Genomic DNA, 27,691 nt, shown 5'->3' with positions numbered 1-27,691 from the left:
TTTAATTCATTTTATTAAAAATCTAACAGAAACCTAATGTTTTAGATGGGATTTTAAAGACTTTGGCTTCACCCCCTTCAAATCATTGTGGTCCCTGTTTCTGATTGCCTCCAATGCCTGTGTTAAAATTCAAGGCATCTATAAGGCACATATCCTCCTGACCTAGTGCTGTAGTTATGATGATGTATAAAATAAATCACTGCAATTACTGAGGCAGTCTCAAGCACTTAGTAACTCAGGCAATTGCTTCTTGAAACATGACTGAACTGAAGAAAGGATCATTAGTTATTTCCCTGGAGTACTTGGATATTGTGACCCTCTCCATAGGGTTCTATTAGGGAGTTAAGGCCTGGCCATTTTTTCACACATCTCATTTTATCTTTCTGATACTCAAATGCTGTGTGACATCTGGCGAATTCCAGAGCATCTCTCTTCTTCACCCATGGCATCTCCTTACCTGTCAAAGTTCAGGTCAAATAGCAAATGGCCAACCATGTGGAAAGGAAGAGCCCAGAAATGACAAAGTAAACAGGTTTAAGAAGTCATTTCTGGAAGGACTTACGAGATAGGGTGAGTTTATGAGACACATGACATAAAAATAATTTCCTGAGTAAGGAGGAAGAAGTTGGTTAGATGAGATCTTAAGATTATACATGAGTACAAACCTGTGGAAAGCTATATGAATTGTTAAAAGCCATGAAGGTCAGGAAGGAATCAAAGCCAGAAATGGGAGAAGGGAGATCAGGATTAGAGGACAGGAGAGTTTCCATATATCTTGGGTGGCATAATAGGAGTTGGCAGTGTTTAAGTAGTCTCTACTATGCAATCTGAAAGTAATGGGATGTGGTGAGAGGAAGAGAATGGGATCAGAAGATATGTGTCAGTGGACAACTGTATCCCCCAGTGGAGCCTTTGTTGGCTGAAGAAGCCCCTTTGCATACAGGGGTATATCAGAAGCTGGCAAGTGGCATCACAGCATGGCTCTCACTCTCTCTAGGTAACACCAAGTTGCTCAGGAGGTCGAGAAGGAGGAGATACTTTGAGGGAGGAAAAGGGGAGCGGCCCAAGGGAGATTATTTGGGAACCTGGTGTCAGTGCTGCTCCTCATGGTGTATTTAAAGGATAGGGAATGAGTCTTATGTGGGCATGATAGTGGGCTGAAGAAGAGCTAGAAAAGGGCAGCAGGGAAGTACAGTAAAAGCTCAGTGACTGATGGATGGGCTGAGACTTTATGGATGGGACTGGCAGTAGAGCAATATGGTTTGAGGGGGTTATTCTGGAGAGAGCTGTCCCCTCTCCTGGGGAGGAAGGGAGGCCCTCCCAGGGAGAGGTGGTGTGTTAGATGATAGTATCGGAGCCCAGCAAGACACGCAGCAGCCTGGATCAGGGTGGATTCAAGGGTAGATCAGATGTCCTTGTTTTTGAGGCAGCAACATCCCTCAGAAGGGAGGGGCAGATGGCTGGAGGCAGTAACAGCTCCCACGGCCCTGGCGAGATGTGCTGCTGCATGTCTGGCAGCCTTCACACTGTCAGGAAGGCTTTTTTAACTAGTGCTGTCGTGAATGATCTTCTGATACAAGGGTACCAAGTGAGTTTGAGAGGCACCCTGACATTTGCAAGGTTTTATGGTATCAGTTGAGGCAAATCCTAGCAAAACATTCAACGTTTGATCTGGTTTTTTTCAGTGTTTCTTCCTATTCTAATGATAGATCTGGTTAAATCTCCCTGAGCAAAAATAACATTTTGGATTACTTCCATTAACTTTTTTGCAGAAGAGACAGTGAAATCTGGACTATGCCACACTTCTGTGCATGTTCCTCCCCAGAGGAACCATTCCTTGTGGAGGAGACCACACAAGCACACAGATGAGTGTTTACTCTAGATGCCCTGCATCTCATTGCAGATACCATGTGATTTAACAGTTGCCATGGTAACGATGCATTTTTCATTCCATAACTTGAATAAATGTTGAGATTGCCCTTGGTATAACTAACTTATCTCCCTTTTAAAGTTGGCCATGACTATATTATCTAAAGAAAGCAGAGAGGATACTCCCAACATTCATACTGAATTTTTAGAGCATGTAGGCAGTTAAGAAGTAGGTACATGATTCTATCTGGAACAAAATAAAAGTAAAGCAATATGTGATTATTTAAAATCATAAAATGGGGGAAGTATAAAATTGTACTTCAGAATATGGTGTCATTGTATATATTACTGTAATTGATATTTTTTGTGACACTATTCTTCAATATATGAAATTTTAAGTTTATCATTTTATAATATTATTCTTTATGTAGGCATGCAACAAAGCACATTTCTTCTTTTTCCTTACTGTAATCTTGCAATAAAATTTCTTTATTTCTCGTGTGCTGTAACCTAACTTTTGAATTAATTGTTGCTGAAAATAGCTGGTTGTTAACCCTTCTTTCCTACCTCCCTTATTCTTTTATGTTTTACTTTTGCTAAATGTGGATGACAAATATTTTACCAGAACAAAAAATCTTAAATTTCCTTCTGTGCATGTAATGTTAGAAAAAAGCATCCATATAGAAGTGGCTGATTTTTCTCATTTCTATAGTTGATTATTTGTTGACATCAGTGAGTATTTTATCCTGTGTGATAAATGCAGAATGAACTCTCCTGCTATTAGGTGGAAGAAGTAAGTTTTATTTTTCCGTCTAACTCTTTTTTCCTTTTTTTTTTTGGCAGCTTTATTGCATGTTCTATGCATTGCTGTCTACCCAGGATCTCTTATCAAGACTGCGAGTGATTAGTGGCTTATCTATCTGTGAATGATTTAGATTCATGAATTAATTAGCAAGAAAAGAACCATTAGAAAGCATTAGCAGAAAGACTGGTGATTTCAGACAATTTTGGAGTGAGTTAGAACTGTCATCCAAACCCAAGAAAATTGTAGCCATAGTGATTCATGCTTTTCTCAAAAGAAATCACTGCATTATATCTAGCTTAGTTGAAAACAACCACCAAGACACAGGATATAAATTCTACTTTGTGACAACTACTGTTGGTCTATAAGTTAAATAAATTGTTTTGATTTTAAACATTAGGTTTAGATTTTTTTTTACTCCTTTACTCAGTGCTTTTTCATACTTACTGTTTGAAGACCATGTTAAATGTCAGTGTATTTGAGAGAATTTGATTCTGGAGTTCTTGAGAATGAGCTTGAGCTTTATACAGTATTCTCAGTTTTAAGAGTTTATCTTAAGCCTTTTGTGAGGCCAGAACCCACTCCTGACCTTTGTTGAGTACTTTTTCATGAAAAATTAGCTGCATCCTTCTGTGAGTATAATGCTTCCACGAAAGGATATATGCCTTACAGTGATAAATGTAATGAGTAGCATCTCAGTTTAATAGGCAAGTTTTAATCTTCCTAGTTTGTAATTGTAGCTTGTAATGTGAATAGTGTACACATTTTAATTTTATTTTTATTAGAGTGGTGGCATTGGCAGCATTGAGAGGTCCTGTGGACATAAGTTAAGAGACAAAGGTTTCTCTAATAGACAGTAAGTGGATAAGTCAGGTTTTTTAAATAATAATTTGCTACACCCTGAGTATAAATTGGAGTGAAAGGTAAAGAAAGGGATCAGCAGTCTTGTCTGTTTGACTTAGAAGTTGTATGCATCCAGAACTGGTAATTAGAGCAATATAAGGCTGACAGTGTCATATATTTACTGCCATCTGTCCTCAATTCCTTCAGGAGACCTTATTTATCACTGCTTCCATTATAAAGGTTGTAAGGCCTTTGTACATGTGTCCTTACCAAGGTGAATATTAGTCTACATTAATAAATTAAATCCACTAATGTTAATGAGCTGTATTCTGTAGTTTTCATTCTTGAGTGAAAGCTGTATGGGGGCTGCCAGAGAAATCAAGTTCCAGTCCTGTTAGATGTTAATCAAGTTGTTATCTATTTCCCCTCATATTCCAGTAATTTCTAGAATCTCAGCCTTTTGATATTAAGATTATTCTCAAGTATAACTTCTGTATATCTACACAATTATCTTCCATTTTTCTTTTCCTGATCCATATGGTAATAGTAGTATGTGTTATCAGTCCTGGGGTACCTGGGTTAAGTCTGCAGTCCTTCTTAAATCCTTGGCACTCCTCCCCCCTTTGTGGACAAAACATAAGTCCTGCAATTTTTATATCACCTCTCTCTTGCTTTTCTCTGCAGTTAAGGCTTGACCTACTGCCACTGACATCCTGGAAGACACTGTTTCAGTGTTTTCCAGTGTATCCCCCAGGTAACCGAAGTATTGAACTGTTGTTTCATCTACATACTCCTATTCTATTCTATTCTATTCTATTCTATTCTATTCTATTCTATTCTATTCTATTCTATTCTATTCTATTCTATTCTATTCTATTCTATTCTGTTCTGTTCTGTTCTGTTCTGTTCTGTTCTGTTCTGTTCTGTTCTAGCTATGCTATGCTATGCTATGCTATGCTATGCTATGCTATGTTATTAGCATCTGGGGTTTGCATTTTTCTCCTATAGGAAACTTTACATTCTTGGGAAGAAAAAAGTTGCAATTCTGATTCTGGTGAAAATAATACAATTGCAAAACTCTCTTAGGGCATAAATACAGATTGAATTTCTCTGACACTTACCCTGGGACCTGGACATCCAGGCTTGTCGAGCTCCTGGGTGGCAGGGGATGCAGAAGCCCTACCAGCCTGTGGTGGGCAGTATGTGCAGGCAGTGGGAGGAGCCCAGCAGGCTGCTTTCTGTTCAGACTGACATATTCTGGCATGGTTTCAGTGAATGTAGTAGTGAATCCATATTTTTTCAGTATTTAAAAAAAAATTTACATTGGAAAGTTTCCAATCAGCTCCACATCCCACCACATTAATTGCAAGGCCACTGGAAGGGATGGTTGGCATCTGCCCCTTTCATTCTACAGTCATGTTAATTTGCCCTGGTGTGGTGCTGGTTTTTCTACAAATACAGATGCTCTGAGCCTGCAGTTCTTCCATATACTGGTATTTTTCAAGTAAGTGCTTTCCTGCCAGCTGTGAGAGAATGATAACAATATTAATACCATCCTCACGTCTTTCCTCTCTCTCTCTCTCTCTTTCTCTCCACTTCCTCCCCCTTTTTTCCCCCTCTGCTTTTGTAGTGTTACAGAGAGAAGGCCTCCTCAGTCGTCCTTGCCAAGGTGGTAGCTCTCTGTCAGGCTGTCAAACTTACCCACTAATAGCTATGAAGAGTGTGTGCTCCAAGAAAGAGAAAACCGAAATGCATAGCCTTCAGTTGTTTTAAGAAGACATTTTTCATTATCCGACAGAATTGTGGAGTGTTAAGGTTATGATAACATTACTTCAGTGGTTATGACACCAGTAATGGTTTTTTTTATATTGTTTTAGAAAGTATGCCCTTTTCCCTGTGTTAGAGGTATTGCTTCCTTTCATTAAAGCCCGATCCTTTAAGTGTTCTCACCCCAAATACATTTGGAGGAAATTGGGGGCCAATCAGGGGTATGGTCAATTTGTTCTCCATTTAGGGCATTCTTGCAGCTAACCTGCTATGACATGGCCAACACTGTGTCTTCAACTGTACTGCAGCATGGCACCATCAAAGTGTGCCAAAGGAAGTGTAAACCAGGATTCCCATTTCAGTTGAGGATTTTATGCTTCTGTTGTGTTCCAAACAACATGAAAGGTTTTTTTCCTTTTTAACTGTAAACTTTCTGGTGGTTGGACTCAAAGGTCTTTTCCAACATAAACAATCCTATGATCCTCTGAAAAGCTGCATGACTTTCCTCTTCTCTCACTTCCTTTGGCTTTCTGTAACTACACAAACTTTTTTCATGTTTTTAAGTGCCTGCACAATGAACCCCTAACCTCGCTTGTGGTAGGACCCCTGCTTAGGAATATCATGCAACTGAGCTTTTTTTTTTTTTTTTGCCCTAGGACCTAACTGCAGCCTTTCTACTCACATAAGGACTCGCATTTAGCAGTGCCCTATTCCCATGAGCGGTTTCTTTCTTCTTAGTAATAAGGAAAGCAGAAATAATCCTACTCTCAGCAGTTTTGGGATTACAGGCAAAAATTGAGTTCCTTGATGTATGACTGTGTAGGGATATTAATCTTTTCCCTGATGCCTGTTGTCTGTCATCTCTGTCTTACCAGCACTGTCCTTTTGACCCCTCTACAAGGATAACTTGTTATTATCGTTGCCTTTGCTGCGGATACTCAGTATGCAGATGACAGCACCAACAGTTTTTCTAAAAGGGCTTGTTCTGTGCATTATCAGATGCAATATTCAAAATTGGCTTCAGCAGCAAAGGATTTTTTTTTCCCATCTTGTGGCTCAGGCACATTTTACCACCATTTGCAAAGTTGATAAATGCAGGGAAGATTGTGTTGAGCCGAATGTCAGCTTTTTGTTGTGCATCTCTGAGAGTGATAGCTCAGTGTGAGACCACCAGGAAGTTTCAGTACAATCCCTGGGTGCTTTTTGCTGAAGGAAGATGGTGGTCAAAAGATTTAGAGTGTTTTATGGTTTTACAGCCCAGTCAGAAGTTACTGAGAAATCACTGTGTGAGGCATTAGTTGATTTTTGTTTCTACCAGTATACTGTGAATTAGCCCATGTTTATGAAAGTGGATTTAACAGCAGCACAGATATTGGAGTATACAAAAATGAACTGGACAAAAGCTGACATGAGAAAAAATAATAAAATGTTATGTGTCTGTCCTATGAGCTGTATTTTATAGTGGAATAAACTAACACAGCCTTCTGTAAGTTTTTTTTTATTATTATTCTTAAGCTGCTGTTGATGGTCCTGCAGTCCTGTGAGGTAATTTTTCCCCTAAATTTGGAAAAATTGGTGATCATGCAACTACAAAACAGTCTGCCCACTTAAAACATTTTGCATTGTGATATTTTAAACAGAAGTAGAGTAATAACTATATTTTTATTTTCATCTTTCTGAAATAAAGAGAGAGTAACCACTGCAGAAAAAAATATCAGTCTTCTCCTTATATAGTTGGATTAAGCTGTGCTGGTGACTATTGTCCTTTTGTAGTTGAAAGAAAATCAAACATCTTAATGCAGATTTTGGTTTCTCTTGAAACACTAAAATACAGTAACATATTCTGAGATGGATTATTCACAGAGATCAGAGATATTGTCATCCATCTCTATGTTAATTGTGATCTGTTCATTTCCATTTTCTTGGCAAATGAAGAGGAATAACCTGCAAAGAATAGAGTAATTTTTGTATATCTGGTTGTACTTTGGTAACTTTAGATATAATTTTGCAATTTCCACAATAATGGATTCCAGACAGAAAGCAGAGTGAAGTGTAAGCAGGTCTTTATTCTTGATGGATGCGGTCTGAAAGAGTATCTTATAGAAAGAACTGTTAATATAATGTTGCATTTTTTAGTTGTTGTTTTTTTTTTCTTTCTATCATGTTTGCAATATAAATATGTTAGTGTTTTATAGCCAGGACTCATCTCATTGTCTATTGCTAGCACTGGCAAATGTCTCACATTGTAAGACTTCATTTTCAATTGCTTCTAAGTGTCGTTGCATCTTATCTGTTCATTCTGAAAGGTGTCTGCTTCAGCCTATTAAATTTTTTAATGAAAAATGCAGCCAACATGGTTCAGATGCAGCTAAGAGTGAGGTTAGGGGTAAATATGTTTTGCTGTGTTAAGAAAAAATTCTGGCAGAAGTTCTCTGAGAAGCTCTTATGCCCTTAGACTTCTGAATTAGGATCTGAAATCCCTTTGGGGAAGACTCTTTGGTTTTTTACCATCTTCATAAATATTTGCCCAAATCTGACCCAAGTTAGAGGCCAAAAAATGCAGTTTGTACAAGCTCTGTGAAGAGTTTCTAGAGCTTTGCAGGTTAATATTTGAAGTCTCTGTAAGCTCTGAGCATGCTTCAGCCTGAGCTGCAAAGGGTTTTCTTTACAGCTGTAGCTCTTGGCTTTTACAACCAGACCTGCCTGTAGGATGTAATGAGCCTGGATGAAGGTGTAACTATCACTTTTGGTGTGCCCAATCTAGTTCTCACTGGGTGGGTTTGGGGACCTCAGTGTCACCCTTCAGAGGCAGGTGCTTCCAGCCTTTGCAATGGGTACAGCAGGGTCCCAGCAGACAAGGACCTTTTGTCTTAGCTTGGACAAAGTCTAAGAGTGAAGTCTTAACATAGGCTGAACAAGACAGAGGTGTTTGAACAGAGCAGCAAGACATAGTAAAAAAAAAAACAAAAAACAAAAAACAAAAAACCCAAACCAAAACCCAAGTCACCCAATTTTTTTTTTTTTTTTTGAAGAGACTACATGAAGAATACCAGCCAATTTTTTTCCAGTTTTTGGGCTTGACCTTTCCATCTTATTCATGTTCTTGTAATTCTTCTTTTGCATGGGTAATATGCACCAGAAATTGATTATAACATCCAAGCAAAAAGACACCTGCCCAGCTAAACAATCAGTCTTTGGAAATGAGGATCTTATTATTTTGTGGCTTTTGTCCAGCTGTGTCACCTATTGGAGCACTTTCCCTGCACAGCAGTGGAAGCTTCTCTACCCTTGTGCTTCTGAACCCTCTTCCTGACTCTGCTCATGTATTTTACACCACTTACATGAAAATATTGCTGTGTGCACAGGGAAGCTCCATGGATTCATTGAAGGGAGCGGTCTCCTCTTCAGAACACAAATAACCCTTGGAATCCTTTTCCCATACCTCTCAAGGGCATGACCTGGCACCAGCATGAAAAGACATAGAGGCATAAGTGATCAGCCTTATCTGATTGTGTTGAGTCAGTTTTACCAAATTATGCTATGAAAACAAAATGTTCCTGCCCTCCATAGCTCCTAGACGAGACAATTTCTTTGTTATTTGCTGTGACTTTGAAGCAGTTAGCCTGCATAAAGTGGGCTTTGTTTCACGTCGTCCAAAGAAGATTCTCTTTGCCTTTGCTTTGCTCGGTTGTTTGGCAGCAGGAAAATCTGTCTGCAGACTGGATTTTCCATGCTCCATTAAGTTTATAGGTGCCTTATAGGTTATCTCTTAGTTGTTGCATTACTTCTTTACCCATTGAACCCAGCAATATGGGATGTGGAGTTTGCTGGAGTAGCTCTGTGTCTGGTCCCTTTTTTAAAAAAAGCAGGTGAAGAGAAATTGGACAAAAGTTCTGTCACTGGGAAATGCATAGTGTGCATTGCTGCTTAGGATTGTTCCAACCTTAGGTACTTCAGTAATGGGTAAGACAGATAAGGAATAAATCCTTGCACAGGTGTCCTGTCCTATGGGGAAATTATGTGAAAATGTGTTTTCTTTTCAGTGAAGCAGGCTTATGAATATGCTGTCTATTGCAGAGCATACTGGGGTTTTTTTTCTGTTGGAAAGCTGTTGGAAAATACAGCGTTTTTCAACGCTATTTTGAGCAGTGGAGGTTTCTCATAGGAAGAGGGGAGGCAGTGCATTCTGGATGCCATTCCTCTTAATTACTTAAAAGGCCAAACTCAAGAATTCAAGGAACACAGAAATATCCCTGAGTGATACCAAAGTTACTGGCTGCTTTGGCCAGAGATTAGATTCTTCTCTGCCAATTGCAAATAACCCGGAAAGCTAATGCCTTCCATAAGGAAGCCAGCATGCTGTGGCTGTTTTCAACACTGCCATGTGTACCTCCGCTTTTTTCCATCCCTGTGGTAATTCAGAGGGTCATATTCCTGCTCATGCAAAGCATAACTTCCACAAGTTGAGGCCCGCTAAGCAAGGACTTCCAGCTGTTTCATTCCTGTAAGCATATAAATATTTATACCACCCCAGGGTTCCTTTCATGCTGAAAATAAAGGTAGCACTTGTCTTCTGTTAAAATATATTACCCAGGAGATAAATGGCTTACCTCAGTATTAGGAAGATGGATGAGAGGAGTGGAAAATTGGCCATAATATTGGTTGGAAGATCCACAGAGTCCAGAGGGCCTTGCTGTTTACGTGAAACTCCTGCTGGGAACTGACATAGAGGTTGATAGTGCTGTGTTTAGCTATCAACAGATGATTAATTAAAAGCTGTAATAAATGTGAAATATAATGGTTGACAGATGCAGAGCTAGCTAAATTTCCTAGTGATGGGTAATGTGCACCAGGGATTGATTACAGCATCAAAGCAGGATGTGAATGGTGCTTTTGAAGGGACAGCTGAGACAGGGAGAGTCTGCACAAGGCCACATGCAAAGTGAGACAGCAGTTCACCTCTGTGGCATCTTTGGTGTTCTACCCATTCCTGTACTACCTCTGTGAAAACACAAGTCCAAATGTATTCTGATCCAGGCTGCTGGGAGTCATTTCCTACCCTCTGCACTGGAGTGAAATAAACGTCAGATAGGCAGTGTGGGGGGCTCAAAGCTGAGGTGGTGGTGTAGCATCACCTGTAGAATCACAGAACTGTGGTTCTGCTGTTGATCTGGAGCATGACCAGTGGTAGCCTCTCTGCCTCAGTTCATCTGCCCAGCCTTAAAATGGGAGAGATGGTAACGCTGAGAGATGGTAACGCTGAGGCCCTGCATGGCCAGCACAGGTTGCAGGTGTAAAGGTCTGAAAGAGAGCTGTGAGGTTCATTATTATTTGAAAATGTGATGAGAATGTCTCTTGAGTCAGTGTGCTGACTTTTAGGGACTGAGCTAGGATGCCGCCTTGCTCTTCAGTACACACTGCTTATCACTTAGGGACCCCTTGCATCCTCCTTCTCATCTGCCACTGTATTTAGATGGAGCATGCTGAGAGCCGCCTGGTTTTCTTACAGCAAGAATTAATTATTTCACGGACCATTCCAGATTCTGATAAATGAAGCGTGCCTTGATGTCATTTTAGAGTAATATCTGTAGTGAAATCGGAACTTGTGAAAATACATAAGATATGTCTTTGTGTTTTGCTTTGTTCGGGTTAGTTGTTGTGGTTTATGGCATGATTAAAGGGCCTGACTGAACATAAAAATAAGTCATGCAGAAGTGGGAGTTTAATGAAATAATAATTATTCCCTTAAATTGAAATTATTTTTAATATAAGATAGCAAAACTAGGAAATTCTCTATCCCTCTCCTTTTTTTTTTTTTTTTTTTTTTTTGCAAATATTTATTATAGGTAATGAAAATCCAAATTGAACCCAAATGGCCTTAGTTTTGCATAATTTTTGTCTTTCCTGATAAAATAGGTTGTTTTTTCTCTTCTTTGAAATTGCTAAAACAGGCAAGGACAAGAAGAGCCTTATGAAAATCTCACCACTGGGGCACTCACAAACAAGTACCCAAAAGGTTTTTGAAAATGTTTCTGCTTAGTGAAATGCTGAAGGGGAAACACCGTCATCCAGAACAACCATTGTTAATGTCCTTTCAGTGTGAAAGAGCTTTCACCCTCCTAGTGCTCCCTTGTTAACTTGCTGCCAGCTGCTCACGTATGTAATGTATATGGGTGTGCTTAAAATCCATTCCCATCTATGTGGAAATAGATGGTTTGTACAAATACAGCACCATACATCACACATATGCTCCATATGTGCTGCAGTTTGGAATGTCAGAGCACTGGGAAATGAGAATCAGGGCTATTTTAGAGGATGCCAGAGAAAAGACTGAGAAATGGAGCGATTTATTTGTTTGGATAAACCTCCCTGTTACTGAATTGCTTTAATGCTGTGCCTGTTTCTTGTTCTTCCTCTCCTTCTCTTTTGCTGCTTCTTTTCATTCCAGTTTTTCAAATATGTAGGCAATAATAAACCACGGCCAGTGGAATGGAAGGTTACAATTATGTATCAGTATTCCTGTAACGTGGCTGCTCAGTAATGTCTCCTGGGAGTGTTACAATGAATATCTGACATTAATTGGCTCAGTACCTGTATGTCTGACCTTGCAGAAATTTAGTAGATCAATTCTACATGTTGTTTACTGATAAAGAAAACTTTTTCAGGGCAGGGACTGCGTCTTCAGGCATGTCTGCCACAGTGACAACCAGAACTAGCAGTCAGATTCACTGGGTGTTAGAATAAGAGATGAAATAATAGAAGAGTCATAAAGTGATTTCTATCCCTTGTTTTGCCAAGATAGATCTGTTCCTCATCAATTTTTAGCCCCCTTGAAGTCTTTCTCACTGCTTGATACTGTACTCTTGATGAAAAAAATGCTGCTTTCTCTCCTTGGAGTAGTACACGTATTGCTTTCATAGGTGTGTTTGACATACTGAACGATATAACTAAACCAGGTCAGAATTAGAGGAACAGCACCTGGATTTACTCGCACTGCAATAGCTGCCTCTTTTGTTTCACTCACCCTCCGGTGACTAAATCTGCCAGGAGGATCTAGCAGGGGGCTGCGAGCCGTTATTTGGCAGCCGCCGTGTTTCAATGTTCCCTGCTCAGTCAGCAGCAACCTCTCATCTCCTGCACTGCTCAGTCAGCTGGCTTTGGCTGCACTGGGGATGCGGGCTGCGTGTGCACAAATGGATGATGGTTCAGCTCCATTCTGTTTGAGGGAGCACGGAAGGAGAAAGTCAGTGCCCTTAGCCAAGATTCACACCCGGGACGGTCACTGGGCTGACCTTTCTGTGGGGGCTTTTGTTACCCAAGTTAAAAAGTTGTTGAAAAGAAGGGAGATCTGTACACTGAGTATTTTAGGAAATGCTCAGAGGAACACATTGCATTCCTATTCCGCTGGTTTTATTGCCTTTATTGATGTACATACAGAAGGTGTATTCTGCCTCTGTATTACTGGCGTGCTCGGGAGCACATGCCACTTTCAGACTATTGTTACCTGTCTTCTGCTTTATTTGACCGGCAGAGAATTAAAAAAGCCACCCCCTTGGGGACACGGAAACCCGCATAGTCCAAGCTCCTCTCCCTCCCCCACTGGCTTCTGTGAATTAAAATCCAACACAGGGAGCCCAGTGCCGCTCACAATGGGGAGCCCGTTCCTCCCCTCTGCCCCGGGTTGCAAAGAGCCCCCTCCCCAGTTTAGGCCTCTGGCAGCGGATCCCCCCGGGTGGAGCCCGCGGCGGGACAGCAGCCGCAGCCCCAGCCCCGACCCCGGCGGGCACTGACCGCGCTCTCTCTGTCGCTCTCCCCCCTGCGCACGGAAGGCGGACGATGGAGGCGGCGGCGAGCGGGCGCGGGAGGCGGCCGGCGCGGCGCTGGTGCTGCGGAAGGTGTGGTCACGCAGCCCGGCCCCCGAGCGGCGCGGGAGGTAAGGCTTCCGCGGCTCCGGGCGTGCGGGGCTGGGCCGGCCGGGCCGGGCTCGGCGGCGGCGGCGGGCGGGGCGGCGGCCCGCGGCCCCCGGCAGGGCGATGGCCCCCGGGGGGCGCGCCTAGGGCACGGGGCGGCGGGCGCGGCGGGAGCGGGGCGCCATGGGCAGCGGCAGGGTGCGGGTGCCCGAGGCGCTGGGGGGTCGCGGCGGAGAGCGGCCGCTACCCACCTTCGACGTGCCTTACTTCAAGTACATCGACGAGGAGGACGAGGAGGACGAGTGGAGCAGCCGCTCGCAGTCCTCTACCGAGGATGACTCCGGGGACTCTCTGCTTTCTGACAGATACGTCGTGGTGTCGGGGACGCCGGAGAAGATTTTGGAGCATCTCCTCAGCGACCTGCACTTGGAAGCCGCCCAGGACAAAGAGACGGGTAAGGAGCGAGCCTGGGGGGGAGGCGGAGGCGATGGGGTACCCTGTGTCCCCGGCTCCGGGCGGGAATGGGGGAGAGGTGCCGGTGACGGTGCTGGCAGAGCGGGGCGGGCCGAGGGTCGCTGCCGGGCATCGCCGACAGCAAGCCGCTGCCAGCCTGATGTGCAGCCCGGGGAGATGCGAGGAACCCGTGAGCGCGGTGCGGCAGCCGGGAGGTGGCGGAGCGAGGCGCTGGCTCCGGGGCAGGAGCGCCGGCGTTACCGGAGCCGCTCGGCAGACGCGGGCACAGCAGCAACTCGGGCCGGTCTACGTTCGCCTTTGGATGCCGCCTGGGTAGCTCATGCTGCGGCGGGCTTTGTACAGCACTCGTGTCTCTGCAGGCAGGGCTGCCATCTCTCGTAGCCTGCAGCTATTGATCAGGATACTTGCCGTGCACCTCACCTCCTGACAAGCTTATTGACACCACCCCAGTACTTTGACACAACTGTTTCATAAAAACGGCTTATAGCCCAGGGCACAGCCCGATGCTCTAGTTGCGTGTCTACAATGAGAAGAGTGTAGTTTATTCCAGCCTCGAGCAATTATTGTATGGATCGGGCTAGTTGACATGCAGTTTAATTTTCAGCTGGATTTCTTGGCGATATTCACAGCCTGCTGTCACCAAGAGCTCATGGAGTTTATCGGAAGTGCCTGAAACCTGCAATTCATAGTTAGTTTTAATGAAAGCAGCCAGGCTGGTGAGACTTCTGGAGGTCCCAAATACCAAAGAGAAGGGCAGCTGGCTGGCTGTGGAGCTGTGCGTTTGGTCGTCCCCAATAGGGTTAAAATGCATACCCCTGCTGCCTGTATATGTCTTTCTCTACAAATGAGATTACTGAGAATAAACACACTTTAATCCTTTTAAGTGTCTGAAATTATAAATAACATCTGCGATTCCCAGAGGAACGTCTCAGAACAAGTCATTAGTTTAATGTGGGACAATAGGCATATTCCTAGTGCTGATATGTCAGTGCCCTGAAGAAACGTATAGAGTGTCTGCCAGTGATATTATTACGGTGTTCCTGGTGCCGCTTTTGTCTGCCTAGACATTCATATTTAGTGCTGAGAGAGGCTGTGGTTGTTTTCTTTTCACAGATGCACTCAGACTAGTTCTGGGTATAATTTACTTGAACCAGCTGATAGGCAGTGTAGTGAAGGTCTTTCATTGGCCTTTTAAGGTCAAATATTGAATACAAAATAAGTTTACCAATTAATGTTTATTACACACAGATTGGGGAACATCAGCTGCCAGCCTTTATAGTCTGTATCATCTTACTTTATAAGCGCACAATCTTGCTGGGAAATAGTGAGAATTTCATTAGTGATATGCATTACATTTTAGTGTTTGTACCTGCAAAGCACTCCTGACATAAAGCATTAGATGCTGTATACATCCTCCCGTGTGCTGTCTATTCTTTTTTTTCTCTTTGGTGTCTCTCCCTCCTGTGACCAAAAGGCTGTTCATAAGACTGGTCTTATTGTTAGTGAGAGGGGCTGGTAGACTGTTCTCAAAACAAATGCTAAACCACTATTTGCCAGGTTGTCAGCAGATGGTAAAGTATTTAAAGGTTGATTAGCTTCCACTCACCTCCTCTGCCTTATCCTAACTCCTTTTAGAAAGAAACAATTAGGTTCTGCCCTGTAGGCAGGGTTAGCTGGATCCCAGGGACAGAAAAAAGTAGCTGTCCCTTCATTTTTTAGATGGGTGCTAAGCCTTGTCCAGCGGCCCTTCACCCCCTCAAGGGTAGCTTCTCATGCCATTTTCTTCTGATTTTATTAATCTGGTAATATGGAACTTCATCAGAATAAAAGACTTTAAGAGTTATGTTTCCCAGTGGTTTATGAGGAGGACACTCCTGTAGTGGTTTTTATCAGTTTGTTTTGCAGACTCAGTGACATTTGGCATGAGGAAGTATGGGATGTCGACTGTACATATGTACATTTTTGTGTGTGCACCTGAAGGCATCCTTCTGCCATTTCTGTGCTTGGATTTACTGGTTTTTGTATTTTTTTCTAGTTCCAATCTGGCCCATCTCATATTGAGTTGCAGAGTCCCACAGGGTTGTATTTTAGCAGACATAGCTTTGTGGGACAGAGAAGGATGATGTTGTATCCAGCTGCTGCTCCTGCTGTCTGTTTGCCAGTTGCAGGATGACTTCTGTGGCCTCTTGCTTTCCCTGCAGCCCCCAATGCAGTTTGTTTATTTGTGTCTGTAAGGAACATGAGAAAGGGCTGTTCTTACATGCGCTGAGGCATGAGGGGCTGTTGTTCTGTTTGACCCTTTGCACTGTTTCCCAAGGAGGGATGCTCTGCATGTTTTCATTCCCACCTTTTGAACACCAGGTCAGAACTGCAGCCCTCTCTGGTCCTTAACAAAAAACTCCGCTATCCTGGGGCTAGGATGGTCATGGAGCACCGTTTGTTATAAACACTGACATGGCTGAATGATGCACCATGGATTGCTTCCAGCTATCCTCGCTTTTCTAGCCCAAGTCAGCGGACACAGCTTGTACTTGGAAGAGTAAAGGAAGTTTTGAGGCTGGTCTGGAATAAATTTAACTAGGGACCAGCCTAGACCTTAAGACTTCCTACAACTACTGCTAAACCTGGAGCAAGATACCTTAAACACTCAGATTCGTAAACTCTGCTATGGTAAACAGGTAGAGACCCAACCTGAAGATTTGTCCCATTGCTTGTGACATGACAAAGCGCTGTTATAGCAGCTGAGGACACTTGAAGAAGATACTGCAATCTGCACAGCTAGATTAGTCTATTGCTCAGGTGACTTCTGTAGGCAGGATGTCTTGAAAGCCTGAGGTTTGCAAGACTCATTAGGCTTAATGTACTCAATAACTGTTTAATGACTGAGGGTTTTTTGTGATGACTGTGTCAGGGAGTATGTGCAAGTTCTCGAGACATCACCTTAAATTTGGGCTTGCCACTTACAAAGGCTTGCTAGCTTCCATCTCAAAGGAAGGAAGTTTTCATCTCACTGAGTTATATGCAATCAGTAATATACCGAATACTGTTCTTGTTTCCTACCATGAGATGGATGGAATTTCTGTAATGAACAACTTTTCTGAGTCATCTCTAAGGTTGTTCAAATCAGTGGGGAATGTCTGCTGAGTGTGTATTTTTGAAGTTTTGAGAACTGAACAGAGTGAGACACTTCAAATATGTCAATATCGAGGCAGAAAACGCAAGGCATACCTCCTGGGCTAATCCTCTTCAAGGATGGGGATTTGAACAAGTAATCTCCAAGAGGCCAAATCTTAGTGTCTTAGGATCTCTAATCCCTTCCCACTGACTACAACATTTATTTCAGATTTTCTGCAAAATCTTTTATTTCTTGGGCATTAGCAGCATTTCCTCCTCTGGATGTTATTCTGATGTAGTCTTCGGAGTATATTCTGACTGGTCTTTATTCAAACATACTGTCTGGGCATGTGGTGGTTGCATTCAACATTTGGCAGCCTCTGGAATGACATAGTGATGATCACATTCACTGCTACTTCTCCAAGCCTGTCTGGATCCCTCAGACAATTTCCTTCCGTTCACTGGGCCACCTCTCTCAGGCAGCTTAAGTAAAACATTGCTGAAGTAGAACATAATCTCCCTTGTTGCATCTGCTGACACCACCTGTCTTTTACCTCCCTGCTGTGGGATTCATTTTAGAGAATGAGCAGAGAGAAGAAAAGATTGATTTGTGAAGGTCTTTGAGAGCAAGAAGCAGTGGGAAATGGAGATCTAGAGAATGGAAATGAGGAATGGTATGGCTTGAGCAACATGACAGTGTCAGTCTTAACTGATGTGTCTTTGTAGTGGACTGGGTGAAAGGGATTGTGGCAAGGGGGAGGCATGGTATTTTTGTTAGGCTATTGCAGAAGTTCGGATGGCAAGTGATGGAAGGTCTGGAGAAAGATTAAGGGTACAGAAAAAGAACAAATTCTCATGATGTAGATAGAAGAGATGCAGAAGTATGGTCTGGATATCTTTGGAATAGGAAAAGAAAGGAGTAATGACCCTGTGCCATGCTTTGTCATCATATCTGGGACTGTGTATGATCCCTGGATTACTGGGAACTCTCCTCTGTCACACAGAAGCAGTATGACAGCTTATGATCCTAGTTTTAGGATCACAATGTAGCAGCTAGGGAGGGCCTTCAGACCATGTCCGTTTGTCCTAGAAGTGTTAGGGTTACTAGTGAAGGGTTATTTTTGTTTAGTACATTCTGTTTCTACACTTGCATCAATGACACTGCTTTGATGTTGGGCAATGACACCTCTGTGGAACTGTACATAACCTTGTATGAGAATGGTACTATCTTGCATGAACTGATCATAGCCAGCTGCTAAATGATGTTGCAAAAGAAAAAAAAAATGGATATAGCTCTGCCTTTTCCAGGTGGCTGTAGTTTATTTAATGATCCAAGAAAAAAAAATCTTGTTGGTTTTTGATAACTTTTGTTTCTTAGCTATGAAGGTTGTTGTTAGCTCTTTTGCTCACTACACTATTTACAGATGAGTAAAAGGTATTAAAAAATATATTCATGTGACTGACTGCCACACAGTCAACAGGTGTATCTGATGATAGGTAATATTGATAGATAATATTGATAGATAATAACAGAATAAATATTTGCTCAACACTTTGTGATCCTACCTTGAAGCTTTTAGGATAGATAGAATAAATGCCTGCTAACTCTTACCAGTCCTTTATAATGAAATGTTGTCAGTCATAATTTTGAGGGATTTTATGAACTTTCCCACGAAGTTTTAGGAAAATTTGGTGAGCTGAGTGGGCTAAATGCATATTACTGCCATATCCATAGGAGTGGATCAAAAGTTTACTAGAGTGCATGAGCGTAAGCATCGCAGAAAAGATAAAATAATAATATATCTCAGTGATCAATGTGAGAGAACCTGGGGAGGTTCTTGCAGAGGACCATTGCTTTGTGCAGCATGAGTCTAAGCTATCTCAAATTGGAGTGTCAGTAGAAGTGAGTTTAGAATAAATCAATAAAATGAATAGTAACAAATCACCGGGATCAGATATTATTCCCCAAAGACTTCTAAAGGAACTCTGATATGAAATTGCTGAACTCCTTACAGTGGTGTGTAATCTATCATATAAATCAGCTTGAGCGGCAGGGGAAGGTGGAAAATGTGATGCCAATTAAAAGAAATGGTTCTGTTCGGGGAACATCTAAGTAGTAAGGTTGTCATTTCACCAATACATTATTCCAGCATCAACTGGCGCTGTAGTCAAAAGAAGCAACTCAGCCTTTTCTGGCCACTCAGTTCTGCCACTGCACTGGTACCTCTGTGCCTCTACAGCCTGTCTTGTGATTCTTAGCAGACCCAAGTAGGGAGCTGGTTCCAGTTGATACTAACCTAGGAAATATTAAATTTTTAGTTTTAAGATGAATCAGTCTCCTGATCCACCTAATCTGTTAGTGACGCAAAGTTTGCCCCTGACTCAGAGGGCGGCAGGGAGTGAGAAATGCACAAGTGAGGACAGCAGGAGAGAAGGACTGGTGTCTTTAGCAGCTGGACTTGCTTGCAGGGGTTTGATTAGATACAAAATTCCAACATGAAGTTGTGCCTTTTTGCTGGGAAACTGGGTGGTAGTACAGTAAATGCAGAAGAAAGAAACGTATGCAGAAATATCGTACTGAGAAGAGAGAAATGTAGGGAATTTTTTTGCAGACGGCTCAGGTCTTTTGTATCCTGTATAGCTGTTAAAGATTTGAAGGAGTGTGAGGATATATATGGTCTGCCTGTATCTTATATTTCCAAAAAGCTTTTGATAAAGTCCCTTGCCAAAAATCCCTAAAGAAACTAAAAGATTGTTTTGATAGGGAAGAATATGCTTTTTAGGAGTGATCATTACTGAAAAGAGAGAAGATTGAAGGTGAGAGTAAGTTGCTAGTGTTTAAAATTGATGGAATTCGCCACTGGAGACTGGATGCCTCTGAGCGTGGAATGAAATCTGACATCACATCATGTGCTGATGTTATTAAATGGTTGAGAGTCTTGTGATAAATAAAGCCATGGTTTCACCTTTGGTAGCCATGCAAGATTATATTCTTGTACACCCTGTTGTGTCCCCTGCCTCTGTCTGTTTGAGTTGTGATAGAGCAAGAAGCTGATCCAACTCAAAAATAGCCTCATGAAAGTAGTAAGAATAGGGCAGTATAGAACTGGGAAAATAAGTCGGGAGTGGGTCCCCTCAATCCAGCCCTGTGGCTGAAGAAAGATGAAAGGAATAAAAGTCTGCATGACTGCAGGATAAAATTACAGATGGGATGCAAGTTTGAAAAATGCAAAGTAAGGAATTTTCTACCACGGAGAAGAGGAAATCCTTATTATACATATTCAACAGAAGTGCCAAATTGGCTATTATCATGCAGAAAATAGGTCTTTGGAGGCACTGTGGATAGTTCTTGGAAATTTTTTGATCAACATCGATAAAAAAGCAAATGGTATTTAGTCTAGTTAGGACAGAGGACAAGTAAGAACCATAGTTATACCATTGTATAAATGTGTAATATGTTACGTATAATATGGTTCCTTCTTCTTCACCAGCTCAGAAAGGTTGAAAATTAATCAAAGAGCAGCAGGGGTGATTAGAGTTATAGACTAAATACATCTAAGAATAAATAGTCTAGGTCTGGTCTTCATAGGAAGACAATTTTGGTAAAGGAGGCATATAAGATCTATAGGACTGAATTGTACAGGGAAGGTAAGATGGAAAGATTGTACATTGTTTCTCATAATATACCAAGTGTTTTGTAACACAGTGAAATTATTTGGTTTATAAATCATGAAGAGTAGTAATTTTCTGATATAATGGACAGCTAAACTGTGAAAGTCATTGTTGGGAAGATTTTGGGGTAGCCAAAGATTGGGAGGGTTTAAAAACAAGCTAGTCAAAATCCTGGCAAAAACTCTATCACTATAGTAATGTCAGTACAATTTTCTATTTGGGAAGTCTACACTGCCAGTTGCTGGAAGCTAGGAGGGTGTGTCTTGGAAAGATAACTCTGTCTTTTTCTTAGTTTATTTCTTCTGCTGGGCATTCTCTGTTAGCTGCTGTAAAAGACCTGATACTTTTTTATGTGGTTCTTTGATCTGACCTGGTCTATCACAGGCAGCACATTGCAGTTTGAAAGGAATTAATCAGAATCCAAGATTAAAATAAGATCCTAGTTCTTTCAGGTAGGACAACTTAGAGAGTTATCAGTTCAATTGGCAACAGAGTGTGAAGAGTTTTCTGCTGAATGGCTTTGCAAATGACATGGTGGGACCTGAAGCTGGGATAAGAGAAACAGGAGCTCTGGGGATATCACGAAGTTGGGACCAAACCTGTCGGCACTGACACTGGTTTCTGTTCAAATGGGAAGGTCTGACATCCTCTAGCTTTCCTCCCTTAGACTGCCTTGTAACCCCTTCTCCTCAGCTATACTTGGTTTGACCTTGTTCCAAGCAGGTTTAGGTATCTTAGTAGGAATCTATTTTTTTCCACTTTGATAGGATTATTTTTTGTCACAGTAGTGAGCTGAATCAGTTTGCAGAAGGAGCACCGTGTCTGGGATTCACTGCAGACAGTGTGTCACACGCTGCGGTGCCTAAGCTAATGGGAAATGCCAATGAGGGGAATCTGTCTAAGATGCAGTCTTGTGTCAGGAGTTCAAACAGTTTTTCTGAGAAATGAGGATGCAGAGCCCAGAAAGGATTTACTTGCACTTGGGCACTAAAACTTGTTTGGGCAAACTTTTGAAAAGGCAAAGTCTGGGAGTGCTGCTCCTGAATTATCTCACCGTTACATCCAATGACTGGGAAACCTGAGTCAGCATGGGGAACGATAAACATCCTCAGTGATCAGGACTATGTCTTCATGATCAGGACTCTCTCTGTAGATACTGATGGTATTTTTTCAGTTCATCATCGAAAATACTTTTATGCTGTAGGCACATGTAGCAAGTTAGACTTTTTCAGGGAGAGAAAGGAACTGAGGTAGCCATCAGACAAACATGTGGTTTTGGTGTACCCAGGAGCACCTAGGCACCTAAATAAATGTTTTTGTACTCTGTATAAGAGTAGCTGGTAGAGCCTCAAGTGTTTAGTGTTTTATGCTTGAGTAAAATTTGCAGAAGAAAAAGCTACCTATTCTATATGACAGTCAACTAGATTATAGTATTCTTAGTTTTTTCTCTGTAATTATGTGATATAGCTAGTTTGTCACCTTTTGCTATGTGAGAAAGTGATGAGGAGCTGTCATGAAAGCCTAGTGTGAAACCATTTATTATGAAGATGTGCATTGTAGACAGTATCAGGGATTTTGATGATCTTAGTTGTTTAAGCAGAAAAGAATTGGGAAGTGTAGGTCTATCAGGAGAGTATTTTTAGGGGTAAGAATAATTTTCTTTTGAAAGTGGAAAAGGTTTTTCTTTTTTTTTTAAGTCAAAAAAGGCAGAATATATTCATTTGTTGTACTGCAAAATTGGGTTGGGTGATATAAGCATTTGATGAGGTACTTGGAAAACAAGACGTTATGACACTGGGAATTTGGTAAGGTTTCTGGAAATGTGACCTTAAAGAGATTTAATCAGTTATTTGTAGCATCTGTTTTCCCTAATAGCATTGGAAGTATAGGTGATAGGAATTATCAAATCAGTGGAGTAGGTACTTGAAATATATGAAATTATATATGGTCATATATACATATGTATCTATCTAAATTACCAGATGAATTAAGTCTGAGATTATAAAGAGATGCTGGTATATTTGAGAGGCATTTCTGCAGAACTTTTTTCAGAATGGTGCTTTTGATAATTCCTAATTGTCTGGTGCTGCTAAGCCAAGAAATATATGAAAGGGATAAAAAGTACTTACAAGATATAAAAATGCTTGTATTTTAGTGATAAAAGGAGTAGCAGAGTTGTCTCTTAGTTTCTGCCTTAGTCTGAATCCTTTCCTAATCACTCTAGTGGGGCTGACCAGTGTCAAATGTTGCAGAAATAACTTGTGTTCCCAGGTCAGAAGGTTGGGACTGGGGACCATAAAGTCAAAGCGGAAAACTGAGTCACTGCACAGTGGTCATGCCAAAGACATTTCTCTCATCAAGGGAGGGTCATCTTAGAAATATGCCAACCACTTGAGTTGATTCTCTGTCTGGCTCAAATGCTACACTGGAGGTTGGGTCAGTTCCACAGCTGCAGGTCTGGAGAATGAAGCAGGCCAGGTCCCTTCTGTTGCAATTAATGTCTTAGGGGCTCTAGTGAGCTGTAAAGACATCAAAGCCAAAGCAAGTCAACATCCTCTTAGCAAAAGCTCATATTCTTAAAAACTCAGATTCTGAAGTGAATCTAAACTGTGGTAACTCTTGCTGACTTCTCTCTACTAGAGATCCATTCTCCTGCAGTAGTTCAATCAAACCACCAAGTGTGAAATGTATGAAGGGAGAGGACAACCCCTACTGTGAAGGTGACATAACTTCCAGATCCTCTCAGCCCCCAAACACAGCTCTGTCTTCATGTTTTCCCATAACGTGGCTTATTGAAGCTAACTAATTATAAAACATATACAGTTATCTGAAAAGTGCTGTTTTTAGCAGATGAAAAGTGAGACCTGATTTGTAAGAGGGTAGCATAAGAGGAATGGCAACAGATGGTGTGTGGGCTGGCAGGTCAGTTAGCTGTGAGAGTAGGAACTGTAAATGCAAAACTGAAATATCAGTGCTGCTGCTTCTTCTAAAGTGTCCACATGTCCTGCTGCTTCAGCTGGAGCCAGAGTACACTGTCCTTCAGAAACCCCAACCATGGAGCCTTTCACCACAGGTCCCTCATCTTTCCTGCCCAGTTATCATTCTTCCTCCTTAGCATTGCTCTCCTTTCCTTCCTTCTAAAGGCTTTTTACTTTCAAACCCTGATCTGCAAACTGTTGAAAAACTGGACACTGCCTTCTCTTTTTGTGTTCCTCTTCAATCATACAGAGATTCCCCACCTGCTGATTTAAGTAGGTGTGTTTGTACATTAATGACGCCTGTGTTGCTATCAGCACTTAATGCGATGGGAACTTAAGATGGGAACTTGTTCTCAGGACACAGCAAAGCACTCTTTCCTAAAAGCAGAATCTGTAAGGTTACAAAACTTTTTTTTTTTTTTTTTTTTTTTCCCCCCTCCTGGAAGAAAGCCTTTATGGAGTGGGGAAGTTTTAATGTAGGAATACTAAAAACATAAAACTGTATCTTGGCATACTTGCTGCATCTCTGAGTCCAAGAATATAGCTCACACACTGTCTTCGGGGTTTGCATTCCAGTGCTTCCAGAGCTCCAAGTTGCTATAATACAATGATTTTTTTGTGAGATTAACATTTTCTGAGAAATATAAAGAGTGCCTTCATTCCCCGCCCACGGAGTGGAAGGATGGATTCACTGCAGACCTGTGCTTTGAGGTTGTGTATTAAGAATCTGAAAGAAATCTGCTCTTCAAAGCAGCTTTTTTCCCCCTTGTGAACTAAATTTACTCTCATGCTCTTAATTCCTCCTTCCCCCACAATCCTTCTTAACATGCCCTGAGTTCAAACAGTTTCATGGTACTATGGAAGTAGCAGCCTTGGTCTTCTTGCGCACAAGAGTGGGACTGGTTTTGGCTGTAGCCAAGCTACAGTTATTGTTTCTTTACTAAGATCCCTGTCATACTGCCTTGTTACTACCATTAGGTGATACTTGGTTGTCCAGTGTACTGATGCAGTCCTTTTCTTTCCCATTTTACTACTTTCTGTAAATCCCTGGGCTTAGGGGTCCCCTGGGGAGATTAAGAACAAAAAGCCACAACCCAAGACCTATTTGTGAGCCATTAATTGGTATAGATTTCTGCCTACTTCCCAATGGGTAGTGCCTGATGAGGGATTTTGTGGGCTGTTAACATCTCCCTTAATAGATGCAGACCTGGAGCTGCATTACTGCACCAAATGCCTCTGCTTGCTGTGTAGCTGAATAAATGCTATTGCTTGAGAAAGCCTGTCTGGGGCATTGGCAAACTGGTGCCAACACACTCTAAATTATCAGGTGCAGCAGAGCTCGGCTCTGCCTTGACCTAGTGCTGGCTGCTGCCTTCTCTAGCATATCCAAGGAAAAGGGAAGGGAAAGGGCAGATGTGACAGCAGCTGCTGAAGGCCAAATTTGATGTGTGCTGGAAGAGGTTTGCAGGGCATTCTGCTGTGTGGTTTGTGATATCTTGCTAGTTTTTGATTTTAGTGGACAAGTCAGAAGGTCAGCTGTTGGATGTAGGAAAAGATGGTTGTTGAAGGAATACTTTAGTGAGAGAGGAGGGGCCTATCTGAAAAGGAAATAATAGAGCAGAATGAGCTGAGCATAAACTCAGAACCCCTGTGCATTAATTGCAATTGATAAACTCATAATGCAGGCTTTAAATTGCTGTTGCTTTTTTAGAGGGAAAGATTTGATGCAGTTTGGTATCATTTTGAGGTACATAACTTCTAGGAGAGTCTGTGTGGTTGGCATTGGAGACAGTCCTGCTTGCTTTTTTAAAGTCAATTTTGATCCTTTCAGAGATTGAAATAGAAGTAGAATTACAGCACTTTGATAGCCAAAGGTTTTTCATGAGATGTCAGTTATCCTCGTGGAGTATAGCTGGCTCTGGCAGAAAGAGCTTTTCAGCATAGCATCAGTTACTGCAATAAAGTAAATTACTTGTCCCATCTTTTCAACAAGGTGAAAAACACCAATGTGAGCTGTAGCTGTGGCAGCAGCTCACATCACTGTCTCCCAAGCCAGACTGAGATCGTGAGATGACCTTGTCTCAGTTCAAAAGTGCTTGCGAGATCCTTCCAAAACCCAGCCTACTAGTACTCTCTCTGAAATGAAAATCTGATGTTTTCAAGGACATTGAGAGCAAAAATATTCTAGGGTGAGAGTTTGGGGAAAATAGATGAATGTTAATAAAATGGCAGCATTGATGGATCTAATGGTAGCTAATAAAAAAAAAAAACTTTGGCTTTCTTGCGACAGCATTTGGGATGAATTGTGATTTTATTCCTTTACTTGAACTTGAAGTTTTGATGGAGATATAAATTGCCAGAATCAGGAATGTAATCATGGAGAAATCATGCTGTCTGACTTGAGACTGCTAGAGGCTTTTATACCTCACATTTTATTGCTTTTCACTTTCTTCTTTTTTTTTTTTTTTTTTTCCCTACAGCCTGCATCTGGCTCTTGCCGTTATCCTTCCTCTTCCAGCTGCCCACAAGGCTCTGCCCATTCAGCAGGCAGCCTTTCTTTAACCCTCTCCCCCCCCCCCCCCATTTCTTAGGATTTAGGGCTGGTTGACCTCTCTCTAGGAACCACTGCAGTTAAAACCAGAAAGCCAGATCCCGGTTTTGTTCTTTTTCAGCCATGAATTCAGAACCCTGGCATCAACACAATAATGAAAGCCTTGTGTGGTTTCATTCCCTGTCCCACTGGAGCCTTGTCCATGGGATTTTGTTTGTTGTTACTGTTAGTACATCATGAGGGATGCACTGCCACAAGCTGGAAGCAAACAAACAACAGTGAAAAGCAACCACAAACAAATAGCATTTGTCAGGTCCTTGTTGTCAAAGGGTTTTCATTCAAAATCTTAAAGCGGCAGTGACCATGTAGCATTGCTCCAAAGCATGAAAACTACCAGTAATGGACAAATGCAAACATTTTGCCTATCGAGGTAATTACAGCCTCTGCTCTTACTGCCTGTGGACCTTTACTGTCTTTATTGCTGTCTGTAGAATTTAACTCCCATTACAGGCAGGTGGAAAATTTCTATCCTGGTATGTGCCAGCAAGCAGTAGCAGAGAGGCAACAACTGTATGACTTAGCAATTAACACACACGTGCACCCCACTTCCCAGCAGGTGAAACACATCCTCACCTCCACCTTCAGCTACGCAGGCATTGACCAAAGAGGCTGCTTAGGAGTGGCCAGGTAATTCTTAGGACAGACAAATAGGTGCAGACCTCTGGCCTGTCAGAGCCCAGCCTGGCTGCAAGGAGGCAGCCCTAGCCCTGCTGCAGCCTCCTTGCTATCCTCTTCCCTGACCCAGAGAAAGGATGTCCCCCAGAGCAGGCCCATGGAAGCAAAGAGACAGTGTCTGTTCACTGCTTGCTCTCCTTGTGACTGCACTGTAGGGCTCCTGGGCCACACACAGCGTGCAAATGCCTTGAAGGCACGGTCTGTGCTGGGGCTGCAGTGCTCTGTGCAACAGGGGTGCTTGGTGGGCAGGGAACCCTTCCTTAGGGCAGTGTGAGATCCTGGGAAACCATTGCTATCGTCGGGCCTTCTGGAACCCCGAAGTTTGCTGTGGGCAGAAGCCCTAAAGCACATGCAAAGAGATTTTGGGATGTGGTCAGTAGGAAAACCTAGGCGTGCTGGGCAAGTGAAATCTAAACTTGGGCAAGGAAAGGTTTCTGCCAGCTGAAACTAGGCTTTTCCTTTTGCAAAGCAGCAAGGAGACATTCTCCTGAGGTCTGTCCTGTTAGGATATGATATGATACGGCCTACCCAGAGAGGTGGTGGATTCACCATCCCTGGAGGTTTTTAACAAGAGATTGGATGTGACCCTTAGTGCCATGATATAGTAATTGGAGTTGGATCAGGGGTTTGACTTGATGATCTTGGAGGTCTTTTCCAACCCAATCTGTTCTATCATTCTATGATTCTATGACTGGGTTGAGGGAAATTTTGTTACAGTCTTGTAACAAACATGATGGCCCGTATCTCCAGGCAAACATCTCATGGGTTGCTTGTACGGCTTATGTAAATATTTTGGACAGGTTTTTTTCTATGATGTGTGAATACAGATCTTGTTAGTATTAATGAGAATCTAATCCCCCTGCTGGGGTGAGGGTTTTGACATGCAGATGGGCCATAGGGCATTTGATTTAACATCATAGTTTAAAGGATAGGAAATTTGTTCAGGGAGTCGAGGTTAGTAAGATGTAATTTGGGA

The 27,691-nt window shown here is 42.1% G+C and overlaps 1 protein-coding gene across 1 annotated transcript in view; it reads left to right on the top strand.

Moving 5' to 3' along the window:
- The window catches only part of RAPGEF5 (Rap guanine nucleotide exchange factor 5), a 167,013-nt gene that overhangs the window by 87,752 nt on the left and 51,570 nt on the right, over positions 1 to 27,691 (top strand). The window contains exons 10-11 of the mRNA XM_027895735.1: positions 13,111 to 13,214; positions 13,557 to 13,645. Coding sequence (XP_027751536.1) covers positions 13,111 to 13,214; positions 13,557 to 13,645 — 193 coding nt within the window. The remainder of the gene's footprint in view (positions 1 to 13,110; positions 13,215 to 13,556; positions 13,646 to 27,691) is intronic.

The sequence above is a fragment of the Empidonax traillii genome, unplaced genomic scaffold (genome assembly GCF_003031625.1).
Source record: "Empidonax traillii isolate 1590-97213 ecotype Southwest subspecies unplaced genomic scaffold, ASM303162v1 scaffold17:size2698205, whole genome shotgun sequence".
Classification (NCBI taxonomy): Eukaryota; Metazoa; Chordata; class Aves; order Passeriformes; family Tyrannidae; genus Empidonax; species Empidonax traillii.
This window is presented reverse-complemented; position numbering and strand designations above follow the sequence as displayed.